This window comes from Labrus bergylta, chromosome 21 (assembly GCF_963930695.1).
Source record: "Labrus bergylta chromosome 21, fLabBer1.1, whole genome shotgun sequence".
In the NCBI taxonomy this organism is placed as follows: domain Eukaryota; kingdom Metazoa; phylum Chordata; class Actinopteri; order Labriformes; family Labridae; genus Labrus; species Labrus bergylta.
In genome coordinates this window covers 10,680,317-10,702,392 of record NC_089215.1, presented here as the reverse complement: position 1 = coordinate 10,702,392, position 22,076 = coordinate 10,680,317, and the positions used below count along the sequence as shown (strand labels likewise).

Below are 22,076 nucleotides of genomic sequence, written 5' to 3'. Positions count from 1 at the left end.
TTTTTCTTTTTTTTTGCATCTATGTACATGTTACCTCACTACACCTACTTTGAATAGGGCCAAATTATCAAAATGTTTCCATCTATTATGTGACCAGCTGAATAAGAATCTGTTGAGAATTGTGTTGTTCACAAACTAGATCAATCTCGACAAAGACTCCGTTGAGGTGAAGTGATACACACCTAAAAGTGTCAGTTTTGTCTCACTCTATACCCGCCCTCATGGAATACTTCTTGTCCTTTCAGATTACTCAAACAGAATTGGCCATTGTTTTTTGTCCAACATCTTGGCTGGTGAATAAACATTTTCTTACTGGGCTGAAAAAAAATGTTGCTATTTTTTAATTGTTTTGAGCATGATGAAGTCACTACATGATGAAGGCAAGACATCAGTTGATTAAAATTCATATTGATGAGCTGTACCAAATTTGAATGGCCGTTCATTGGTTTGTCTTTTTACTCCAAACCACAAATGTCAGCTTATTGGTTCCACTAGGGGACAAGTTAAAGGGATCAACAAAGACCCTGAGATACATAATCTGTGAAAAATCCAGGGTATGGGGAGATATTTCCTTAGAAAGGTTTATTCAAAAGCCTGCTTGTGGAGCTACAGGATGGTCAAAAGAAATTGGAACTGATACTTTTGATACCACTTACATTCACATTTTGTGGCAATCCACCCAACAGCTCTCAAGACAATCCAGTGGGAGGGGTAATGGTGGGTGTTGGATGGGTTTTAAATTTTGTGTAACATCTGGCCAAGGGGGAGGCACCACTTATAAAACCAAGCTGTGTGGGTTGGGTGGGGCCAATTCCTCACAGCCTCCTTTTTTAATACAGTACTCAAAATAAATACAAGCATTTCATCTAATTTGGACAGAATAATGTTCGTATGTGATGTATAGTATAATATCATTCTTAAAAACTTGACTTGCAAAAAGTATTTTTAGGTTGCTCAAAAACAGTCGAAGCAGCTGTTAAGCTTTGACCTACGTTTGTTCACTTGATTTGGTTTTGAACAACGATAAAGGTTTCAATCAAAACATCAAATTCTACATGTACTCAGATTTTCATGAGTATTGACTGACTGAGGCAAAAAGCAGACCATGTGACTTCATTATTTACAATCCAGGGATACAGACAATCAAAAATGGAACAATCCAACATGTTTTAAATGTTTTTATTTCCAAAAACTGGATCAAGAAGTATACATCATACAATCACCAAACAACCACACCATTATGCCATTATAGACTCATAATATGTACGTATTAAGGTTTTTGAACAATATCTGCTTTTATGCTGCACAACACAATCCTTCAGTGCAAAAGCAAAGCCAGTGATTTGTGAACCTGGTTTCTTTAGTAAACATGGGGGTTGTACTCTAGAGCTGCAGATATGCTGAGTCACTTCAAGGAGATTCCTAGATCTGATGATTAGCCACATTGGTTGATACACTGCAAAAGGGGTTTTTCAATGCTCTGATATGTCTGTTATTCTCACTGGGACAACAAAGGGATTCTACTAGTTCTACTGGAGGAAGGTTATTTCACACTGATCTGAAGTTCTTATACAAAAACTTGAAATGTGACGGATCTTAACTGGAGACTTAAATTGTTCAAAAAGCCAAGAACCTCCTTTACTTATGTGCAATTTCAGAAAAGTGACACCAACCCAGGATAAACCCTCATCTTTCCTTTCTGTTTGCTGTACAGAGGCTTAAATGTGACAATTTTTATTCGCTTTATTTTGGTGCATTTGGTGCAGAGGAATGGGCTTCTTCCTCTTTTTAGAGGACAGAGAATCTGTTGGGATTCAACCAGAGACCAGCAGAGGGGAACCCAGTCCCAGAGGTGCGAGCTTCAAAGAGGAAGATTTCTGAGTGTCGACAGATCAGCTGCTGTTTTCGTCGCAGAAACCTGAAAGAACACAAACAATCTATGTCATCACAAGAGCAAGAAGACAATCCTGATATCAAAATTGTATAATTCATTGACTTTAAACCCATTAAAATTCCAAACAGCCTCGAATTGCAGTGTTAGTTCATTATTCAATTGGTTCGCACAAAAGATATGGATCATAACTCACCATTGTGATCAACTCGTCTGTATTTGTTGATGAGGCAGACGTCCCGCTTCATCTGGGTGACCTGGGGCACGTCCTCTGGCCTCAGACCCGCCGGGTGACGTGAGAATATGAAGGAGTAGCTGTCCAGGCAAGTGCCATCAGCGTCTACTTGTCTGCAGGAATAGTGGACGGCGTAGTTTTCGTAGTCGGTGTCAATCACCCAATGTTCATCGTCTGGGAAAAGTGAGGCAGAGTTTAGAATTTGACCTTATCTTCCTTTGGAATTTGTGAGCAGTGCATTGTATTTAAGGGCCACAAAAAGTGATCTTGGGACTACAACAGGCACAAAATAAACGTTTTACATTCATCTCTGATGTTTGTGTGGACTCATTTGTAGACAGCAGTAAACAATTTATCCAGAAAGTCCTATCACCACTGCTCTATGTTTGAAACTCCACACTTAAAGTTTAGAAAAGATGAGATTATTTCTTTATTGTTTCAAATTATTTTCTATAAATTTAGCACCTGGTCCAGTCTTAATACAAACACATTAGTGGAAGAATTAGTCAAAGTATCATCAAGACAACAGCTGATGCAATCATACTGATGCATATGGGTAAAACTACTATAATAAAGTAGGGAAAAGGTCACCAGTGGTTTTAAAACTAGTTTAGGGATTGCATGCCATTTCTTAAATTGTAACTCAACCTCATATTATGAATTGTAGTACTGATTAATGAGTAACCATTCTTAATTTGATGTCAAAGTTACAGTCAACAACATGTTGTCCCCTTCTTGGAAAGCATTTTGTTGAATCATTTTTTTCAAAGGTCAGTTCACAGAGATAAAAGAGCTTCAGTTGATGATTCAATTAAATCAACAGTTATCTAACAGTCAACAATCCCTTTTGCAACACGACATCAGAGACTCTCAACCAATGAGGACAAGTCAATGCTTCCAAGGTACCTTGTGTTACATTTGTTGCCTCAAAGAAACAAACAAACTTAAGGACAGAATTTGAAGTAAGTTATCATCGGAAAAAAAAGAAGCTGTAAATGTTGTAAAACACTTACTTCCAGTCTGCAGGTAGCTTGTGGCCCCCCAGTACTTCATCTTGAACTTGGCAGGATCAACGGTGTCCTCGAAGGTGGCATACATATCGGCACACAGTTCCCAGTTGCTGGAGGTAAAAAAAAAAAAAAAAAAAGATAGGGAGAGTGTACTGGTTTGAGACTTGGAGCAAGGAATAAGATGTTAAATTAGAGTTCAAGAAGTGGAAAGGTGAGCCCACCAGAGTAGCAAACTGAACTCACTTGAGGATGATGACTCTGCCCTTAGCCCTGGCTTCCATTAAACCGCTGTCATCAACAGTAAAGTGAGCCACGACGTTGTCGATAAGGAACAAACCTTCTGGGTCCTTCTTGGCTACAGCATACCAAGACCCTGCATACTGTTAGAAAAAAAAAATATCTGCTTCAGTCCACTTCACACCTCAATAATTCTGTTAAACCAAATGTATTTGATAGTTTTTATAAACAGTTTGAAAATAAAACCATTGAGGACATATGTCATTAAAGTAGAACTTAATAATACCCAGTGTACTTTCAGCTCACCTTTGTTCTGTTAAAGTTCTGCATGACCTGGATGTTGGCTACCTGGCAGTCCTGTGCCCAGGACAAAGCCAGGAGACAGAGGGCGACAACAAAACGCAGCATTCTAATTGACAGAAAGGAAAAACAAAAAAATATATCAAAAAATACAAAAAATACTTTTTTCAGACACATTGCCAGTTCATGTCAATTCAGTTGGAGTTAAATGTGCCTTATATTTACACAAAAAACGCCCCCTCTGTACCAAAACCTTTTAAAAGCAAATCAACTCGCTAAAAAAACTTTTCCGCCAGTGTTTTAAATACAATACATGGCAACAACACAAAACTATGTCTCCTACAACGACCAAGTACATACCTGGTAACCCAAATGTGGAAGGCTCACAGAGATCCTCTGTTTTTTCTTGAAGGTAGCAGCCTTATATACAGTGAGCTGGTATTGCATAATGTCTTGCAATGGGAGCAGACCCTCCCCTGCTCTCCCCACAGCTAGCTTGCCTTCCATTGGACAAACATTTACATAACTTCAGACTTCATTCCTATTGAATTGTGTGGTCACATGGTCTACCATCCCTCCATATGACCCCCCCCCCCCCCCCCCAAATAAATTGTTTTTTTTGGCAGAACTGCTGAAGTGTTTTTTGTCTTCTGAAAGTCTGCCACCAACAAAGCTAAAACAAACATCTGGAATAGACTTTAAAATGCCTGCTAGATGGATACAAACATCAACCTTTCACACAAATATACGACTTTGTCAGTGACAGGTGATTGGAAAAAGTTATAGCTTGATAGTTGTTTTCTGCGTACTTTGATGCACTTGCACTAGACTACATTTAGACAACACAAATCTGAAATGTGTTTATACGAGTGGACTCAACCCGTGTCAGTGTCAGTAAACTGGATCGCACTAAATGCTGTTTTCTTCTTTCTATCCATATTATAACGTCAGCTGTTGACTCTACTTAGTGCTCACTGGAGCTCTTTGTAACTCAGAGGACTGTTTGCATAAATGGTTGAGAGAGAGCCTAGAGTTCACTCACAACTAAATCTAATCAATATGAAAGATTTTTTAAAAGAAAGATCATTTAATCACTGAGTCTTCAGTTTGAAATGCCAATCACTCATGAGTAAATGAATCAAATCATACAAAGCATTGTTTTTATTTACAGGAATCGGCTCGCAAACAGTTTCTTAACTTTGTCAAACTGCTTATAAAACTATGTGGAGACCAGCAAGTCCGAAAAAAGGCCCGATACTGATACAGAGTACATATAAACGTGAAAAAATTGTTTTCTATTTAGAGAACATTACATTTCACCAATAACGGCAAATGAGCTGTTACAATTCTGCACAGATAAAATGGTTTTACTTTAAAGTGCAGTCCAGTTGAGACGATGTCCAACTCTCTCTCTCTCTCTCCCTCTCTCTCTCTCACACACACACACACACACACATATAACTGTTCTCTATAGCCTGAAAATATTATACATTGATGCTTTTGTTTTGCAGTGAGATCATGTAACCGGTCCTCAGAGGGTGCTTGGTTGAGTAAAACAGAACAGTCCAGCCAAACATCTGCAGATTGTGTAACCACAGCCCTGGCCAGTTAAAAACAACCCAATCCCTCCTTTTTCAGCAATGATAATGGTGGTTGGAATTTGGCCAGAGGCAGTGCAAGATTTCGTAACAATGAGGATTGGCCAAGGAGGTCTGCCAGGTTTTTTGTATGCATTTAACTTTTTGGCACACATTGTGCAAAATGGAAAAAGCAGAAGTTGGTTTGTGTGTTATGAAAGGGAGTGAAACTAAAGTAACTTGACATCCTTAATAACCCTCTGCAGCAAGAAAAATAAAAACACATATACACAAATTTCTGTGCTCAGGGGGCGTCTGCTTAGAGCTCAGTTGGTAGAGAAGGCTCCCCTGTGCACAGGTTACAGTCCTTGTTGCACTGGTTGCAGGTTCAAGTCCCGAACCTGATGCTGCTTGGTGCATGTCATCGCCAACTCTCGTTCCTGGGGAGACATCTCCTGTCTCTGTAGACATGAAGGGAAAGTGTTCCAGCACTTCAACTTCATCATCCACAATCCTCCGAGTTCAGACAGTCACACATATAAAGCTCAAAACATAAGAATGAAGAGTACTCAGTTTTTTGTTGTTCAATGAAAGGAATCTATTTCTAAAATAATCAATACATCTGTGTTTGTGTTTTAAACTTAACCAACTTAAGTAGGTTTAACTTGATCTCTGAAGAATTGTTAAAGAAACAAACAACGCTTGATTTGGAACACCTTAACCAGGCAGAGTAAATCACACGATAAAAAAAACAGATCACTAGGATTGTCCTGGAAGGGGTCCTGGAGGGTAAACTTGGGATGCTCAGACACTTACTTCAGAGGATCAAAGAATTGTTAGAGGGATAAGCGAGTACATTTGATGGACACTTTGAATAGCATTCTCTGCCATCAGTGTGTGAATGAATGGGGGAGTGTGACATGTGTCATTTAAATTCGAACTAATACAGTAAAGTTGAGTTAAGACAGTTTGGTTGGATTGGATTCATGTAGTAATCATAAATTATCTTGTTCTTTCCCAGTTTACTAAAGGCAGTTTTGTGGAACTGGTTGACATAACAAAACTAAGGAAATGTAACATTTTATTTCTTAGAGTGCTGTTAGTGATGGGAATTACTGAGCCAGATCATTTTGGCTGAGCTTAGCAGTAAGCTTCGCCTCTCCAGGCTCCTAAATGGCTCCATAATCACCCCTTGAGTTAGCACTTCTTCCGCCTTTTTGTAATTCAGCCATATTAAACAACATTTTTAACTATGATTGGTATGTGCACAGTTGTTTTTCCCCTTTGATTATTCAGTGTAATTATAAGATATCTTGATAATTTGAAAATGCCATGATTTTAAAATGAGTCTATGATAAAGGCTGAGTAAATATCCTGTTTATATTACAAAATTATACAATGCATCTGACCATGCTATTTGATTGGTCAGAGAGGCATTCTATGAGAGCTGGGACTCTTTACTATCACTCCAGCACAAATACTGTAAACAGACTTTTATTTTAGTTGTTGGTTGCTGAACAGAAACCATAGTCTTTACGGATATAGTCTCTGTGACGTCACCCATTGGTTTCTGAAATGGACGAATGAAGCTCATATGGCATCCATCATATTGGAGATACTGGCTTAAAATATTTATCGGTCAACCTTGTCAAAGGCAAAGTGCTGGAGCTGTGGCAGGCTGTAAGCCTCCAGACAAAGAGCTACAACGCACCTGCCCATCAGTCAGATCAGCCACACCCCTTATTACCAATAACTCTCACCTTTAATACCATCAAAAGAGAAGTGATAAAAGAATTCAACCCTTGTATAGTATGTGACAATAAAGACAGACACTATTCAGACTAAAATGTTTTTTTTTTTTCTGCACCAGCATGTACACTTGTTATTTCTACCGTCAAAATGGACATTTTGATTGGGGGTGTGTATGGGACTCCTGGGTCTCTTGGAGCGAGCCTCAAGTGGAGACTCAAGGAACAGAGTTTTTTGCTCTTCCGCATTTGCTTCATTTTTTTCAACAACAGAGGATGCCACTAAACAGAAGTTTACAAATAAACGTACAAAACACGAAACTTGGTCTGTAATAACATGTAGACTCACACAAAGTCGCAGGGAAGGAGATATTTGTGTTTCTGGTCTTACGGTCCAGTTCCAGTCAAGTTCTGCATCTATTTCTTTTGCTGAAGAATGCTGAAACTTGTATAAGTTATCTTATAGTATAAGATATGATTGTTTCACTACTCAATATGTGACCTCCCACCTATTACCAAACTACAATGTAGCTGTTGTTCAGTTTAACAAGCTCTTTAACATCACTTTTTTTTTAGATTACTGATTACATTTAAATTGCTCAATTATACCCGTCCGTCCTTTCTGACAGCATTTCCTCTTTGGCACAACACCCAACCAGTGTGCCTACTGTGTAATGGTCTACTCTAATTTATTTCCGCAACGCCCACACACATACCTTTTGTAGCTCCCCTTGATAAACTTGCCTTAATCCCCACAGCAAAAAATAGTGGGGAACTCCTTGTCTTGCCAGCTTGCCAGCAGCTAGCCAGACAGTGCACTTAGTTAATAATAGCCAGCCATCTTTGTTTAGGACCTTGTTCTCAGACATCCAAGTCTCACTGGTTGGCCATTGTCCAGTTCTGGAACTGATACCTCCATGATGATTTAATACGAGCAACTTGGTTGGTTTCTTGCGTGTTAGGTTCTGAACACATTCACTGATAGTTACTGACACTACGCTGTTTAGGTTACTTTATCTTCCATAGCAACAAGGACAGAATAGCAGTAAAGCAGGGTTGACTCACAAGGAGGTCATTTAAGGCAAGGGCATCTGACACCATGTTTTAAAGCTAGCTCAAATTGTTTAATACGCTAAGGGTTGTTTGACTAAGTAGGCTATCTCCAAAGTGTTTAGTGTTGTGTCATGTGTAGGCTATTTGGATAAGGGGGCTTTTGAAAATCATCTGAACCAATGTGATGGAGCCTTCAGCATCCAACCTGACATTTAACCTGAAAACAGTCTCACTGCTGCCTTCTCCCTCAGATGGGGAGGATAGCCCGATATAAAATGATCAGCGTTGGGATTTGCGGGTTAAGGACGCTTAGAGCAGGGGGTTTAATGTCATGACGTCACATTAATTAGCGGCCACTTTGATCCTTTCAGCCTCTAAGCCGCACTCTGTCCTGTTCTGTCTGTCGGCGGACACGGGACGTGTCAGTGAATCCCTCAGGGACCGTGGAGGAGAATGAACGTCCACTCAAACGGATGCTACTGATCCACCCAACCCTGTAGGCCACAAAACAGCTCCCCTCTGCTTTTTTTTTTTTTTGCCTTCTCTGCAGGTGATGCTTTAGTAAAAAAACAAAAAAAAAAACAAAAAAAAACGACGGGAATAAACCACAATTTGAGTTCAACATGGCAGACAAGGATAGCGTGGAGAAATACCTGGAGAACAACCCGCAGTTCGCCAAAGAATACTTTGATAAGAAGTTGCGCGCCGAAGCCCTGTCCGCCGCCTTCTCTGCTCCTCTGGACATCAAAGACACCGCTTCCTTCAAGGATCTTAATTCTGTGCAAGAGTCCGGCCTCATCTTCGAGTTGGTCCAGGAGATGCAGAAACAGGCAGTCCCGATGGAGCAATCCCTCCACAAAGTGTTGCAGAGAGTCGCCCTGATATTGCAGGCCGACAGGGTCAGCTTTTATTCGTGCCGGTCCAGAAATGGAATCCCTGAGCTCGCCACTTGCCTCTTTGACGTGAACCCGACGTCCAAGTACGAGACAAACCTGGTCAATCCGCAGGGGGAAATTGTGTTCCCTCTGGAGATGGGTATCGTCGGACACACCGCGCACTGCAAAAAGCCTCAAAATGTTCCCGACGTCTCAGCGGTGAGAAGTCCTTAAGTGTCGGCTCTCTGTAGTGTGGAGTGTAGAAAGTGATGCTGGCTTCAAATTATGACAAAACAGTCCAAATGTTCTGAGATGAGATACTTCCCTGTTTCTTGGCTGGCTGGTAATTTTCAAAAATGGCCTGCGTTAATTGTTTCATAAACTTAAATAGGTAGGCTAGGAAGGCCTGCATGGAAAAACTCAAGACTCCCCAATGTGGGACTAATGAATAGATAGCCCTGATTATTATCCACCTGGACTATAACTACCCTAGATTTATCAGGAACTAAACACACTTCATTGCGATTTTGCAATTGCTGATTTGAGAATAAGAGAACAAATTATGGCTTTACATTATGTTTTTTGTTTTCATTTGGCAGTGCCTACCATTTCTACAACATGAGTGAGATTTTTAAAAAAAACATGTTGATTTGGTTGATTTACAGATCCTTTATTTCATTTTCAAATGTAGGCTACATGTGGCAAAAACAGTCGTGGTAATACTGAAAATGACTAACCGAACAACAAATTCTAGTGTGTTGTTGAAGTAAGATCTGACAGCTGCATTTGAAAAGGAGAAACACCTACCATTGAGGTTATAAATCTCAATCTGACAGTCAATTAATAAGCATAAAAAACATGTTTAGAGCAACATATAATTGTATGTTGTGTTGTTACTTTACATCCTCCCTTTCACATTGAAACCCCATCTGATATGGTTTTCTTTGTCCCTCGATGCAGAATAAAAAGTTCTGTGACTTTGTGGACAAACAGACCGGATACAAGACAAAATGCATGCTCACTTTCCCTCTGGTGGCTGACAAAGAGTGCCTTGGCGTCGTCATGGCACTAAACAAAATAGGAGCTGATACGTTCTCTGCAGAGGATGAGACGGTAAGAGTACATACTGAATCATGTACATTCACACTTGTGTGTAGAGAGTCACAGAGTGAGCTGAAACACGGCTGTGTTAAATGATGAAGTGAAGCCTAATTTGATCTTTATGTTATTATTTGTGTTGTTATCTGGAGACGGTTCTGCACAACCTGCAGGAATTCAACGTCCATCGTCTGTAGCTGTTTATCTGCTGCTTTAAAAAAAAAGCCTGTGCACTGCTATCACAGATTTACAGCTAACTAGAGATTATCAATGTAGTCTGATTACATCTCGCTGTAGGGTGCAAAACACTCTCCTGATGTCAGTGGCAGCCAATCACACTTAACTATATTTGGTTGCTTTTTCAGGAATTGATGTATTAAAAAAAAAAAAAAGGCATTATGACTTCACTCACTTGTTATCTCTGTCGTCTTTATTATTCACCTCTGTCTCTTGTAGATTATAAAACCACAAACTCAAACTGAGGCTCAGTAAAAATAGTGATTCTAACAATCTACAAAAAAAAAAAAAAAAACAGGAATCACTGCCAGGAGCCAAAGCTTTAGCTGCTTAATATGCATTATGATGCCTTCAATCTTTGCATACTTTGTGTTTAGAATGTGGACTAATTGTTTGGGTGGTAAAAAAAGCTGGCATCTCCAAAACATAAACCCTGATTTAAAAGTTTACACGATCAAGCATCAAATGATTGGAAAAGTAAAATCCCAAGTGCAATCGACTCTCATCAACCCATGAGATGAATATTTTGACATGAACCTTTATTCAGGATCTTTGTTACGGTCTAATTTTAGTTTTTTTTTAACATCAGTGTGAGCAACATGATGATACATGCTCTGTACAACCATCATATTATTCTTACACACTTCCCCTTTATGATGCTTATGTTGTTGTTGTTTTTTTTTTACTGCCGATGAAGCTGAAGTGTATCGTTTTCGCATGTGCATCAGTCCCTAAAGCTGCTGCTGTGTATTGATGAAACCTCTAATCTGCTTTGGTCTTTAGCTCTTCCACAAGTACATGAACTTTGCTCAAGTCATCGCCCTGCAGCATTACACAGCCTACATGTTCAACGTGGAGTCCAGAAGGAGTCAGGTAAACTCAGCTGCTGCTGTTAAATACACCAGTGCTCTAATTATCCCTCGTCCTCCACAGGGAATTCTGCACCATTAGGCACTGATTAACACTTTGTCCCCTTGTAGTAATCTGATGTTTATTTGAAAGCACCAGCTGAAATTTCACTCTCCATACATACGATGCCATTCTCTGTCCTATAGGTGCTTCTGTGGTCGGCCAGTAAAGTGTTTGAGGAGTTGACAGACATTGAGAGACAGTTCCACAAAGCGCTCTACACTGTAAGGACCTATTTACAATGCGAACGATACTCAGTGGGTCTGTTGGACATGACCAAAGAGAAGGTTTGTGTGGGGAGACAAGATTCAGTTTTTCAGATAGGATTTAGTAGATAGCATTCAAGGCAACATGCTTAAATTACTTTTAAAAAACAACAACAACCAACAACTCATGTTGTCTGCAATTCTCCCCCTGAAGGAATTCTATGATGAATGGCCTGTGAAACTGGGAGATGTGGAACCCTATAAAGGACCAAAAACACCAGACGGCAGGGTAACCAACTCATTTGTCTCCCTGTGTCTCCGCTCTATTTTTTTTTTTTTTTTTGTCACATCAACTTTGAAGCCATGTGCAGGTGATCAATACTTTTTCAAATGCTTCTGTTTTCCAAACAGGAAGTCATCTTTTACAAGATTATTGACTACCTCCTGGAAGCGAAAGAAGAAATTAAAGTCATACCGTGAGCATTTTCAGTTCCATGCTACACATACACTCAAATAACAGCATTATAAAAAGTAAACAAACAGTTTTTAGTGATTATTCTTTTTTTTTTATTAATAATTTAATGATATTCAACGTTTAAGCTTGCACTTAGTCAAATTAACAAACCTCAGGTTTAAAGAAAGGGAAATGGAGGCATCCTGTTTGATTTAAAATACATGAAGCACTGATAGTCTGCACAGTTTTTACGAGCTCCCTTTATGTGAAAGACCTCTGATTGTTTCTCTCTTTCCTGCTTTCTTTCAGGGGTCCACCTGCAGATCACTGGGCTCTAGTTAGCGGGCTACCCACCTATGTGGCAGAGAACGGCTTTGTGAGTGTCTTGCTGCTGCCATAATCATCACAATCTCTATAAAATTATAAGACAAAATAGAAAGTAATGACTCATGGAATTTAAGAGTGCAGCTACACACTTAGTTAAAAATGAAGGTAATAGATTATCCATTTGGAATACTGTATATGAACTAATTGGAGTAGTTGTGTGACATTTGAATGAATGTTGGGATGAAGTAGATTGCAACGACTGATAAGAAATAGGTATCAAGTTACATTTACAGAGTCTAGAACTGTAGCTAACTTCTTGAAATGTGACCTCCTGCAGATTTGCAACATGATGAACGTGGCTTCAGATGATTTCTTCACTTTCCAGGTAAGGGGAATTGAAAGGTCACACAATATATTGAAATAAGTCTCAGAGCTGCCTTAAAAACATGTACGTGAAGTTTCTTGCTATGAATCCACTCTGATCCTGTATTTGATCACGCCTATAAAGCCCTTCATTTCAGCCCTGCTCAGAACAGGCTGTTTCTGTTTCTGAAGCTTTAAATGCAAACAAGCTTTTGTTTGAGCATGCCCCCCTCTCTGGAAGGGGATGGAAAGGCAGACTCAGAGGGCAGAACGAACACCTAGCTGTGGGAGTGTCACCCATAAAAGGGAGGGGTTACTGCCCTTTGTGATGTCATGATGGGAAATTCTCCAAACGGCCTGTTTGAGCACATTTTCTGAAAAGAGGAAAGACGGAGAGGATTACTTTTCTCATTTTTGGGTAGTTGGTAGACAGACACATATTTGCGTTAGAAAAACATCCTAAATTGCATTTTGCGTAATATATGCCCTTTTTCTGTTCATCCACAAGTAGACAAGTTGTGTATTGATTTCTTGATATTCATCACAAAGCATTCAGAGGCTGATTGATTGATTCAATTTGTTTTTTTTATATTCTGTGTGTTTCAGAAAGAGGCTGTGGATGACACAGGTTTTGTCATCAAGAACGTCTTGTCGCTGCCCATCGTCAACAAGAAGGAAGAAATAGTGGGTATCGCCACTTTCTTCAACAGGAAAGATGGCAAGCCGTTTGATGAGCACGATGAGCAGATCACTGAGGTCAGCACCCTGCACCCCTTTTTTTTTTTATTTCCCCTGCATCATCACACACTTGTCTGTGTTTGCACATACTCTTACTATACGCAGTAGGTCAAGGTTTTCCTACGTGAAGTAAAGGATTTGTTTTGATTTTGGAGTATTGTGCAGCTTAAAATTTGCGAGTGAAGAAGAAAATGTTCTAAAAGAAAAGTATCCAAAAGCTTGATTAATGAGGGTACAACTGCCGTCTTTGATCTTTTCCTCACTCTTTTTTTTTTTTCTTTCGCTGTCATGATGTGCACCAGGCCCTGACACAGTTCTTGGGTTGGTCGGTGCTGAACTGTGACACCTACGACAGGCTGAACCGCATGGAGTACAGGAAAGACATCGCCCAGGAGATGCTCATGTACCAGACCAAATGCACCACTGCTGAGATGCAGTCCATTCTGGTCAGTGTCAGGCTCTCTTTTCTCCACATTTACTCTACAGAGGCTTCTTTTTCTTTTCTTTTTTAAATCTCTCACCTTCAGGCCTTTGATGAAGCAAGGCATCAACAGTAGTCAAAGGTTAATGCACCGTGAATAGCTTTTTGTTGGACAGCAGTCCTCTTATGGCAGCTATTACATGACTAATGAAAGGTCTCGTGGATCACTTATCCACTTTGGAAGCTTAACATTGGAGACAACGACACAGCAGTTTAACACATTGAGCGCCTGTTTGAAGCGATTGAAAATAAAACATCTTGATTTTATTTTGCTGTAATTTATGAAGGCATGTTCAAAAGCTGAATGTTAAATGTTAATGCATCCTTTTTCTTCTTTTTTTTTTTATAACCAGAACACCAAAGAGAAATTTGACGCTGACCCTGAAGACTGCGAGCAGAAAGACATGTACAAACTATTGGTAAGTTAAGGGGCTTTATTTTTTTTTCGGTCAAAAAACAAATAATAATTATATATATTTTATACGTTAAAAATCATTGTGTTAAATCAAAAAGATTTAAGTTTTCCTTTTGATATTTTAACTTGTGAGGATTGAATTATTCACGGATGCCTTCCGTCTGAATTGCGTTGTGCTTTTTTTATTTATTTTTTATTTTTTTTATTTTTTCAGAAAGCAACATGCCCGCCAGCGGACAATGTCAATGGAGAGAATCTGTACCTGTTCTCCTTCAGCGACTTCCCCGTCACAGAGCACGACCTCATTAAATGCGGGATTCGCATGTTCTTTGAACTGGGAGTCGTTGAAAAGTTTAAAGTTCCGGCAGAGGTGAACCTTTGATTATATTGAATTTTTATACCCATATTGAATGAGAGAGTTTTTTTAAATGCAAACATGTAGAGCACTTAAAAATACGTCAAGCACAGAAACAAGGCTTCAGGGTGAATGTTCAAAGCATCATCTGAAAACCCTTTGAGGTGAGCTGCATACTGCCGTACGCCTGTTTTTCAGTCTGTATGATCGTTAATTGGACACAAATCTCAGAGTTAGCTGTGAAGGTAAAGTGTGTTTCCAAGGGCTAAATGACTTGTATAAAAAGGTCACAGTGAGTAATTGCTCATCCAAAAACTCTCTCAATTGTTCCTTTTCCTCCTAATTAAATCTTCTCTCTGGTTATATATATATATTTTTTTATTTTTTTTATTTTTTTTAAATATCCGACCTCTCCCCCCCTCAGACTCTGACCAGGTGGATGTACACAGTGAGGAAGGGTTACCGTGCCATCACCTACCACAACTGGAGGCACGGCTTCAACGTGGGCCACACCATGTTCTGCCTGCTGCAGGTAACGCTCCGCACAACATCTGCAAAACACCAACACTGCAGCTTGACTGGTTCAAAGTAAGAGTGCTTTCTCGAGTGTTTCACATCTTCTCATTCCCCCGCAGAACTCCAGGCTTGTTAGTCTGTTTATCGCAGGCGCGCTGGTTAGCTTCCTGCACAATATTTAATGCTACACACGCAGTGACAAGACGTACAAGACACATTGCATGATTCATTTCCTAATTCTCAAGAAAGTCTTTGAACTCAGGTGGAAAAAGGTTCCACATCTAATCTGAAAACATGAAAGCAGGCGTATTGACGTTGTCTCCAATTTCCTGATTTAGATTGCTTTTAAACTGGCTACAAAGAAGTCAGAAGGAATTATGTGTTTTTATAGACGTCTGAATCTATACCAGCTGCCCCCACCTAAGCACGATTTTTTTTCCCCCACAGACAGGAAGGCTGAGGAAGTACTATTCTGATCTAGATGCCTTCGCCATGGTGGCCGCCGCTTTCTGCCACGATATCGACCACAGAGGGACCAACAACCTCTACCAGACAAAGCAAGTGGAGACATGTTACGATGCATGTGGAGTGGATCACCTACATGGTCTTTTTATTTTAACCTACGGTATCTTTGTTTCTCTTCTTTAGGAGTGCACATCCTCTGGCTAAACTTCATGGCTCCTCCATTATGGAGAGGCACCATTTGGAGTACAGTAAGACGCTCATGGGAGAGGAGGTACGACAAGCATTACTTTGAGGACGATTTGAAAAATAATACTTTGAGAAAATGAGCAGACATTTTGAACCACTCTTCATTGTCCCTCACAGAGCCTCAACATCTTCTGCAACCTGCAGAAGCGTCAGTTTGAGAACGTGCAGCATCTGTTTGATGTCTGCATCATCGCCACCGATCTGGCCCTTTACTTCAAGTAGGTTCTCTGACTCAACTCTCAGACCCAACTCATCACTGCTAGCAGCTAACACGCTACAGCCTCACACATAAAGTCACTGGAATCAAATTGATCTGATGTTGCTCCCAGATTTTCTGTCTACATGGTATCAGCCTATGTCGTTGGTCTGACTGGCTGTCCACTAATGTGGTCCTTTTTTTTTTTTTTTTTTCCTTTGCAGAAAGAGAACCATGTTCCAGAACATCGTGAATGCCACAGAGCCAATGGCGGATGAAAAGGAGGCCATTGCTCACATTTCCAACAACCCAACAAGGAAGGAAATTGTCATGTACGTAACTGATTCAAGCAAATGATGAATATAGTTGAAATATATTTGTGAAGGAGAGGTCTAAAAAACAGAAGTAGTGGGATATGTTTGCTTTTTTTGTCGCTGACTCTCCTGTCTTGTCTGTTCTTGCAACCTTCAGGGCCATGATGATGACAGGTTGTGACTTGTCAGCTATCACCAAACCCTGGGAGGTTCAGAGCAAGGTGGGTGGCCTTTACAACCGCTGAACTACACAGATATAGAGAGGCTCAAAAGAAGTAAATGAGATTGTTCAAATAAACCTGTCCTGAGTCTTTGATCAGGTTATTCAGCCTAGAATATTACATTTACGCTCAGAAGTTCTGTGTTTGTTATTACTTTATAGAAGCTTTATAGGAGGTCCAAAAACATGTTTCATATTTACAGCTGGCTGTGAAAGTCCCATCCTGATCATGTTAATATTATAAGTGGTAAAGAGTTCCACATTTTCCTCACAATTCAGGTGAATATGATTATTTCATTAATGTAATCCATCCAATATAGATAGATAGATAGATACTTTATTGATCCCGCGGGAAATTTAAAGCATCCAGTAGCAGGTTACAAAGACGTACATGACATGAAACATTTGTTACAAATTAACCACAAAACCAACGCCCCCTCCCTCCCATACATATATATTAATCCTGAAAAAAAGATTTAAAGAATACCCCGAGATGAATCAAACTTAAACTGTGCAATTAAAAATAGACTTATACAAGAAATGTACATAACCCATGCAGGGATAATAATAATAATAATAATATCAGTCTCCTATTCATAAATAAAATAATATAGATTAATTTACAAAGCACCTTTCATACAGGTGAGTAATTCAAAGTGCTTTACTATTAACTTAAGTGAAGAAATGGGTGATGAAGAAACAGCACCGTTCAAATGTGAGAGAAAAAAACAGAGTGACGATTAATGTTGAGTACATTTGACTTCAACCGTCCTGCATAATGTGAACAGTTTGCAGCCTTTATAGTTTTAGTAAGAGAGTTCTACTGTTGTAGTTTGTTGTTAAAAAAAAGGGGAGAGATGTTTTCTGACAGTATCTAAACTGGCTGCAGAGGTTGATAGATGCCGTGAATGATTTAAAAATGATTAAGAATTCGTACTGTAGGCCTGTCCTTACCCATGAAGACTAGTCTTATTACGTTTAAATCAATCCAACAAGAAACTGGAGAAGCCAGTGAAGGTTTGCTTAAACGCTCTCTTTTCTCTGTCTTATTCAACTCCAGGTGGCTCTGATGGTCGCTGCTGAATTCTGGGAACAAGGAGACTTGGAGCGAAGTGTTTTGGACCAACAACCAATTGTACGCTTCACACCTCTCCTGTGCAATCATTGCCTTTCGCTTACTTTGTTTGTTTTTTTTAAGCTTTCTTGGCAATGTTTATCATCCCAAACTCTCCTGTGTGTCTCTCCTCTCAGCCAATGATGGACAGAAACTGTGCCGAACAGCTACCCAAGATGCAGTGTGGATTCATTGACTTTGTGTGCTCGTTTGTATACAAGGTAATAAATGGCTTTGCTTATACACACATCCATCATTTTTTTTGTATGAAAAAACAAACAATTATTACTCAATAGAAAAGAGCCGAAGGTTTTATGATGATGTTCTATGTACAGAAAATGTAAACACTCCTCAGTCAAATAGGGGATCGGAAAGATTTAACAGCTCTTGTTTGTTTTACATTTTATAGCAAACAATATTCATGTCTAAGAGTTGTTTTCATTCAGTTCAGTTGAATCAGTTTTTATACTTTTATAGTAGGAGCTCAACAAATGCAAACAGAAGATAAACTGACCCTACTCAGAACCCATTGTTTAAAGTCTGGCTTTCTATCTCCAAGGCAGTCATGTTTATTATGAAGCCATTCTCGTTTATCTGTGCAAAGTATTTATTTTATTTTTTTATGAGACTGTCCTTAAGGTGCAGCTTCAACTCTGCCATGACAGAGCTGAATAAGAAGCTAACACAAAAGTAGCATGTACACTTGATCTCCAATGCAGTCTAATATCGGAAACAGTTAGATTAAAAAACAACCAAAAAGTCGACTGCTTAACTTATTCCCTTATTGCATCTCTTTGAAAGAGCTTTTGTTTTTGGAGCTACAGTCGTCTCAGGCTGGATGTCAGGATGTATGTGCATGAACCTGTTGAACTCAGCCGGCCCCATCAGGAATGTCAGTTAGCTGTTTGTCACTTTGTCAGGATGGTATTTGGACAAGAAAGCACACATCCATAACTATGAACCATTTGTTGGTGGTCCCAAGGGGGGCTCCTGGTCAAAAAGGAATGCTACATTTGCAACAGCTAAATCGAGAAAAAAAAACATACACTTACACTCAAGAGTTTTGTCCTTTTTTTTTTTTTCAGGAGTTCTCGAGGTTCCACAAGGAGATCACACCCATGTTCGACGGCCTGAACAACAACCGGGCACAGTGGAACGCGCAGGCCGAGGTGTACAATGCAAAGATGAAGGCCATTGAGGATGAGAAGAAGAAACTAGAGGAAGAGGAAGCTAGAAAAGGTACATAGAATGGATGTTTACTATAGTTAAGTGTTGAAAATCTTCCAACCTCAATACTTTTTATTTTTTATTTCTTGTTTGTCCAGCTGGAGGTGGAGATGGCGGGAAGTCGAAGACCTGCACCATCTGCTAAGTCGCTGCAGTGCTTGGATCCGGACTGATGCGGTCGGGTTAGGACCAAGCTAGGCTACTCTAGCCTAATCTTGTCTGACAACTAGTCTAGTTGGAGCTTGACTCGACTAGCTCGGTCTGGTCTGATCTACACCAGCATAGTTCACTCTCTGGTTAGGTGCTGTCCGCTCTGGTGCAGGCCAGCCCTGCTTTGGTCTGGTCTGGAACAGTCTAGCCTAAGCTTTAGTCTAGCATAGTCAGGTCTGGTCTGCGGTGCCGGCCTAACTCTTCTCCAAGGAGGGAAGAGTCAGAAACATCACCGAGAAGAAGTTACGTTGGGACTCTTGACTGCAAGAGAAGCTGTTTGACTCTGATGTCTTTGAAACGTCCTCCATCTTCTGCGTCTGCATGAACATCTGAAAAACCAATATCTACATGGACAACATATATCTCCCTTTAAGGTAGCAATAATGGAAGTGTTTGTGACATGTATGGTTTGAAACCGTGGTTGTATTTGCTCATAAGCTGTTACCAAATGTTCCAAGTCCAGCTAATGTACAGATCCAAACTCTTTTAGTAGCACTTAAGGTTGTACAATGCACTTAGCTGCTGCTGTTTGGCAGTGGCAGGCCATGTCTGGTTGATCAGGGACAAATAGAACAAAACTTTATACTCTCGGGATTTGGGGTATGTTTCTGGTTTTCGGTTGAAGTAGTATAAAATGTGAAAATGCAAAGAATCTGTTCATGCTGTTCGACAAACCTTGGATTAGGGTGGCGATAGTCAACAAGGGCTGATGTTCTCTTACCTCAAAAGGCGCTGACGAAATTGTAAACGAGTGTATTTATTTTAATATGCAATCTATCTATATAAGTATTTATTTTTTTGTTTCATTGTCTGAGAATTTTCTACTTGAACTGTCGTCATGGATGGAGAGTTTGAGTGTAGCTTTCAGAGGGAAGGCGTTGTGAATCTGCCAGGAAAGGCATTCTAACATCACGAAGGTGTTGAACTTAACTTGTCCGCTTAAAAAAAAAACTCAGCTTTTTTTTTTTTTCGTCCAGAAAATGTGGACGAATGACTAAAGTCAATAAATGTATTATAAACACCAGTGTTTAGCGCACAACTACAAGACCGTGTAAATTCAACAAAGATCTCTTGCGCGTGCATAATTTCAGTTTATAGATTATTACATAGAAATGTAAAGTACAAATTGTTTAAGAATAAAAGCAGCATACAACTGATTTGAATGATGTACAGTCAAAGCAACCTTTGCCTCTTGTGAGGGAGCAAGAGTCAGTTAAACAGGGTACAGTAGATCGGCCTCTCCTGTAAGAAGATTTGATAGGATTTGATTGCCAGCCAGTGTTTGAGATCCACACAGCTTTAATCTTTAAATACCCTTCTTACAGAGGAGGTAAGGGAGGCTACCAAAGTCTTACATATATTTGCAGATGACTTTGTTTTAAAATGTGGCTCATACAGTTATAGCATTGATTTTTATGCTGGTAATAGCCAAAGTCCATTTTTTGTTTGACTTCAACTCATCACACATCACCTCTCAATGCAAACCCAAAACTGAACTTGATTAGGTCAGGCATGTGAGTAGACAGCAAACCCCTAGTGAACTTTCTGAAACACTTTTAGCAATATCCCCTCCCGGGTGCTAAGACAAGCTGTGTCTCTCCACTTCCCGTTACACAATGTTATCTCCTCTAATCAACGGCGCATCAATCAAAGGCACTTAATCCTATCAGGATGGCTTTGGGACTACCTGGAAACTCCTTTTTCTGCTGCTTTGGAGGGAAAGCGAGGAGCTGTTGTGATCACTGGAGCCAAAACGGTGCAAAAACATTTACTGAAGCAACCCCCCGAGTGATATAGTTTAAATGATTTAAAACTCCTTCTTGTGGACATCATTACACGGATGGTTCTTCTACTAGTTCTGTCTCCAGTGATGATAAAAAAAAAAAAACATTCCCTTGCTTCTCCTTCAAGGATCCTCTTCTGAGACACAAATTGATGCACTTTCTACTTAAACCATCACCTGTAGTTCCGACATTAGAAAATCTATCATTTGACGTATGAAATGACCTCTACTGTATGTATGTGTCATGAGATGTAATATGTGTAAGCAAATAAAGGAATTTATTGAGGTGCAAGAATAGTGACAATCACTTCTTCTCAATTTATAAACGCAGACAGCTAACTAAAGGGACACTTTTCCTTTTATTCACACTTGACTCGTGCGCATATAGGTTAGACAGAGACGGAGAGTGAACTTAAGAAACCTTGAGCTTAGCAGCGACAGCGCTCGTTCTTAGACATATATCGTGCAGAGATCTTATAGGCTCCAAAGCTGGATGAGCCTCTTGGGAAAGAGGATCAGTGGATTGCCTCTGATCCCTGCCCTGATACTGTGTCTGGCTATGTTCAACCTCCTGTGTCCTGCAAACTGCAGATTCTGCATGCAGAAAAGAGCAGACAGCATGCTATTTGGTTACCATTTTAAAAGGTGTGGGATTAAGGTAAATGATGTATCTTTGAAAGGAGAAAAATGTGGCAGCTTTACACTTTACTGTGTGTTGTTGAGTGTGGGACTCTGCTGAGGCTTCCCCTGACAAAATTGAATATTTGGCTAGGGAACACAGAGAACAAGCCCTATAATCTATCATTTGGGGGACACATCCGCTTGTCAAACTCTGCATCAACATGACCTTTCTTTCCCCCGATAATTGGGGGTCAGTGGTAAAAGGAGCCCTTCAATCCATCTCCACAAGGCTCCCAAAAAATATGACTGGTCAAACTTAAAAGCCCCCTCATTCAAAAATATGTGATGTTTACGTCTTCAAATATGTAGCAAGGAAAGCTTAAATTGTTTTTCTTTGCATTTAAAAATGAGTCCCAGGATGTTAGCAAGGGCTTAAAGTGTACCCAGGCGTGAAGGCAAGAATTTTTAGCCATGAAAACAGATGTTAAAAACAAAACTGATTAACTGTAAATGCATCCAGGAGTTTAGGTACATCCAGGGGGGCAAATAATGTCCCACTGCCACTACAAAAACAACAACAAACAGTTATTACTGTGTTCCAATTACTCCACTTCACCACCTGTTAGCTAACTTTCCCATCAGTCGAACGGTAAAT

The 22,076-nt window shown here is 39.9% G+C and overlaps 2 protein-coding genes across 2 annotated transcripts; one reads left to right on the top strand and one right to left on the bottom strand.

Moving 5' to 3' along the window:
- Nucleotides 1–1,163: 1,163 nt before the first annotated feature.
- rbp4 (retinol binding protein 4, plasma) lies at nt 1,164–4,089 on the bottom strand. The gene is made up of 6 exons (XM_020642742.3): nt 4,034–4,089; nt 3,680–3,782; nt 3,380–3,516; nt 3,140–3,246; nt 2,088–2,300; nt 1,164–1,918 (listed from the first exon to the last, which is right to left on the bottom strand). Exons 2-6 carry the CDS (start codon nt 3,779–3,781, stop codon nt 1,893–1,895), a joined length of 585 nt encoding a protein of 194 aa, XP_020498398.1. The 5' UTR covers nt 3,782; nt 4,034–4,089; the 3' UTR covers nt 1,164–1,892.
- A 4,249-nt stretch (nt 4,090–8,338) lies between these two features.
- pde6c (phosphodiesterase 6C, cGMP-specific, cone, alpha prime) lies at nt 8,339–20,908 on the top strand. The gene is made up of 22 exons (XM_029279111.2): nt 8,339–9,145; nt 9,887–10,039; nt 11,045–11,134; nt 11,317–11,457; nt 11,591–11,665; nt 11,788–11,852; nt 12,140–12,206; nt 12,495–12,542; nt 13,127–13,276; nt 13,561–13,704; nt 14,093–14,158; nt 14,369–14,524; nt 14,934–15,041; nt 15,473–15,582; nt 15,674–15,761; nt 15,854–15,954; nt 16,157–16,264; nt 16,404–16,467; nt 17,527–17,601; nt 17,718–17,801; nt 18,666–18,819; nt 18,906–20,908. The coding sequence occupies exons 1-22, from the start codon at nt 8,675–8,677 to the stop codon at nt 18,950–18,952; spliced, it is 2,565 nt and encodes an 854-aa protein (XP_029134944.2). The 5' UTR covers nt 8,339–8,674; the 3' UTR covers nt 18,953–20,908.
- The last annotated feature ends 1,168 nt before the right edge of the window (nt 20,909–22,076 follow it).

Coding starts and splice junctions, on each gene's coding strand:
- rbp4 (XM_020642742.3), bottom strand. CDS start 3,781: ATGCTGCGTTTTGTTGTCGCCCTCTGTCTCCTGGCTTTGTCCTGGGCA. Junction 3,247..3,379: donor GGCAGAGTCATCATCCTCAA/GTGAGTTCAGTT, acceptor TTTTACCTCCAG/CAACTGGGAACTGTGTGCCG. Junction 2,301..3,139: donor AAGCTACCTGCAGACTGGAA/GTAAGTGTTTTA, acceptor CACTTTTCCCAG/ACGATGAACATTGGGTGATT.
- pde6c (XM_029279111.2), top strand. CDS start 8,675: ATGGCAGACAAGGATAGCGTGGAGAAATACCTGGAGAACAACCCGCAG. Junction 15,762..15,853: donor AGACGCTCATGGGAGAGGAG/GTACGACAAGCA, acceptor TGTCCCTCACAG/AGCCTCAACATCTTCTGCAA. Junction 18,820..18,905: donor GGAAGAGGAAGCTAGAAAAG/GTACATAGAATG, acceptor TTGTTTGTCCAG/CTGGAGGTGGAGATGGCGGG.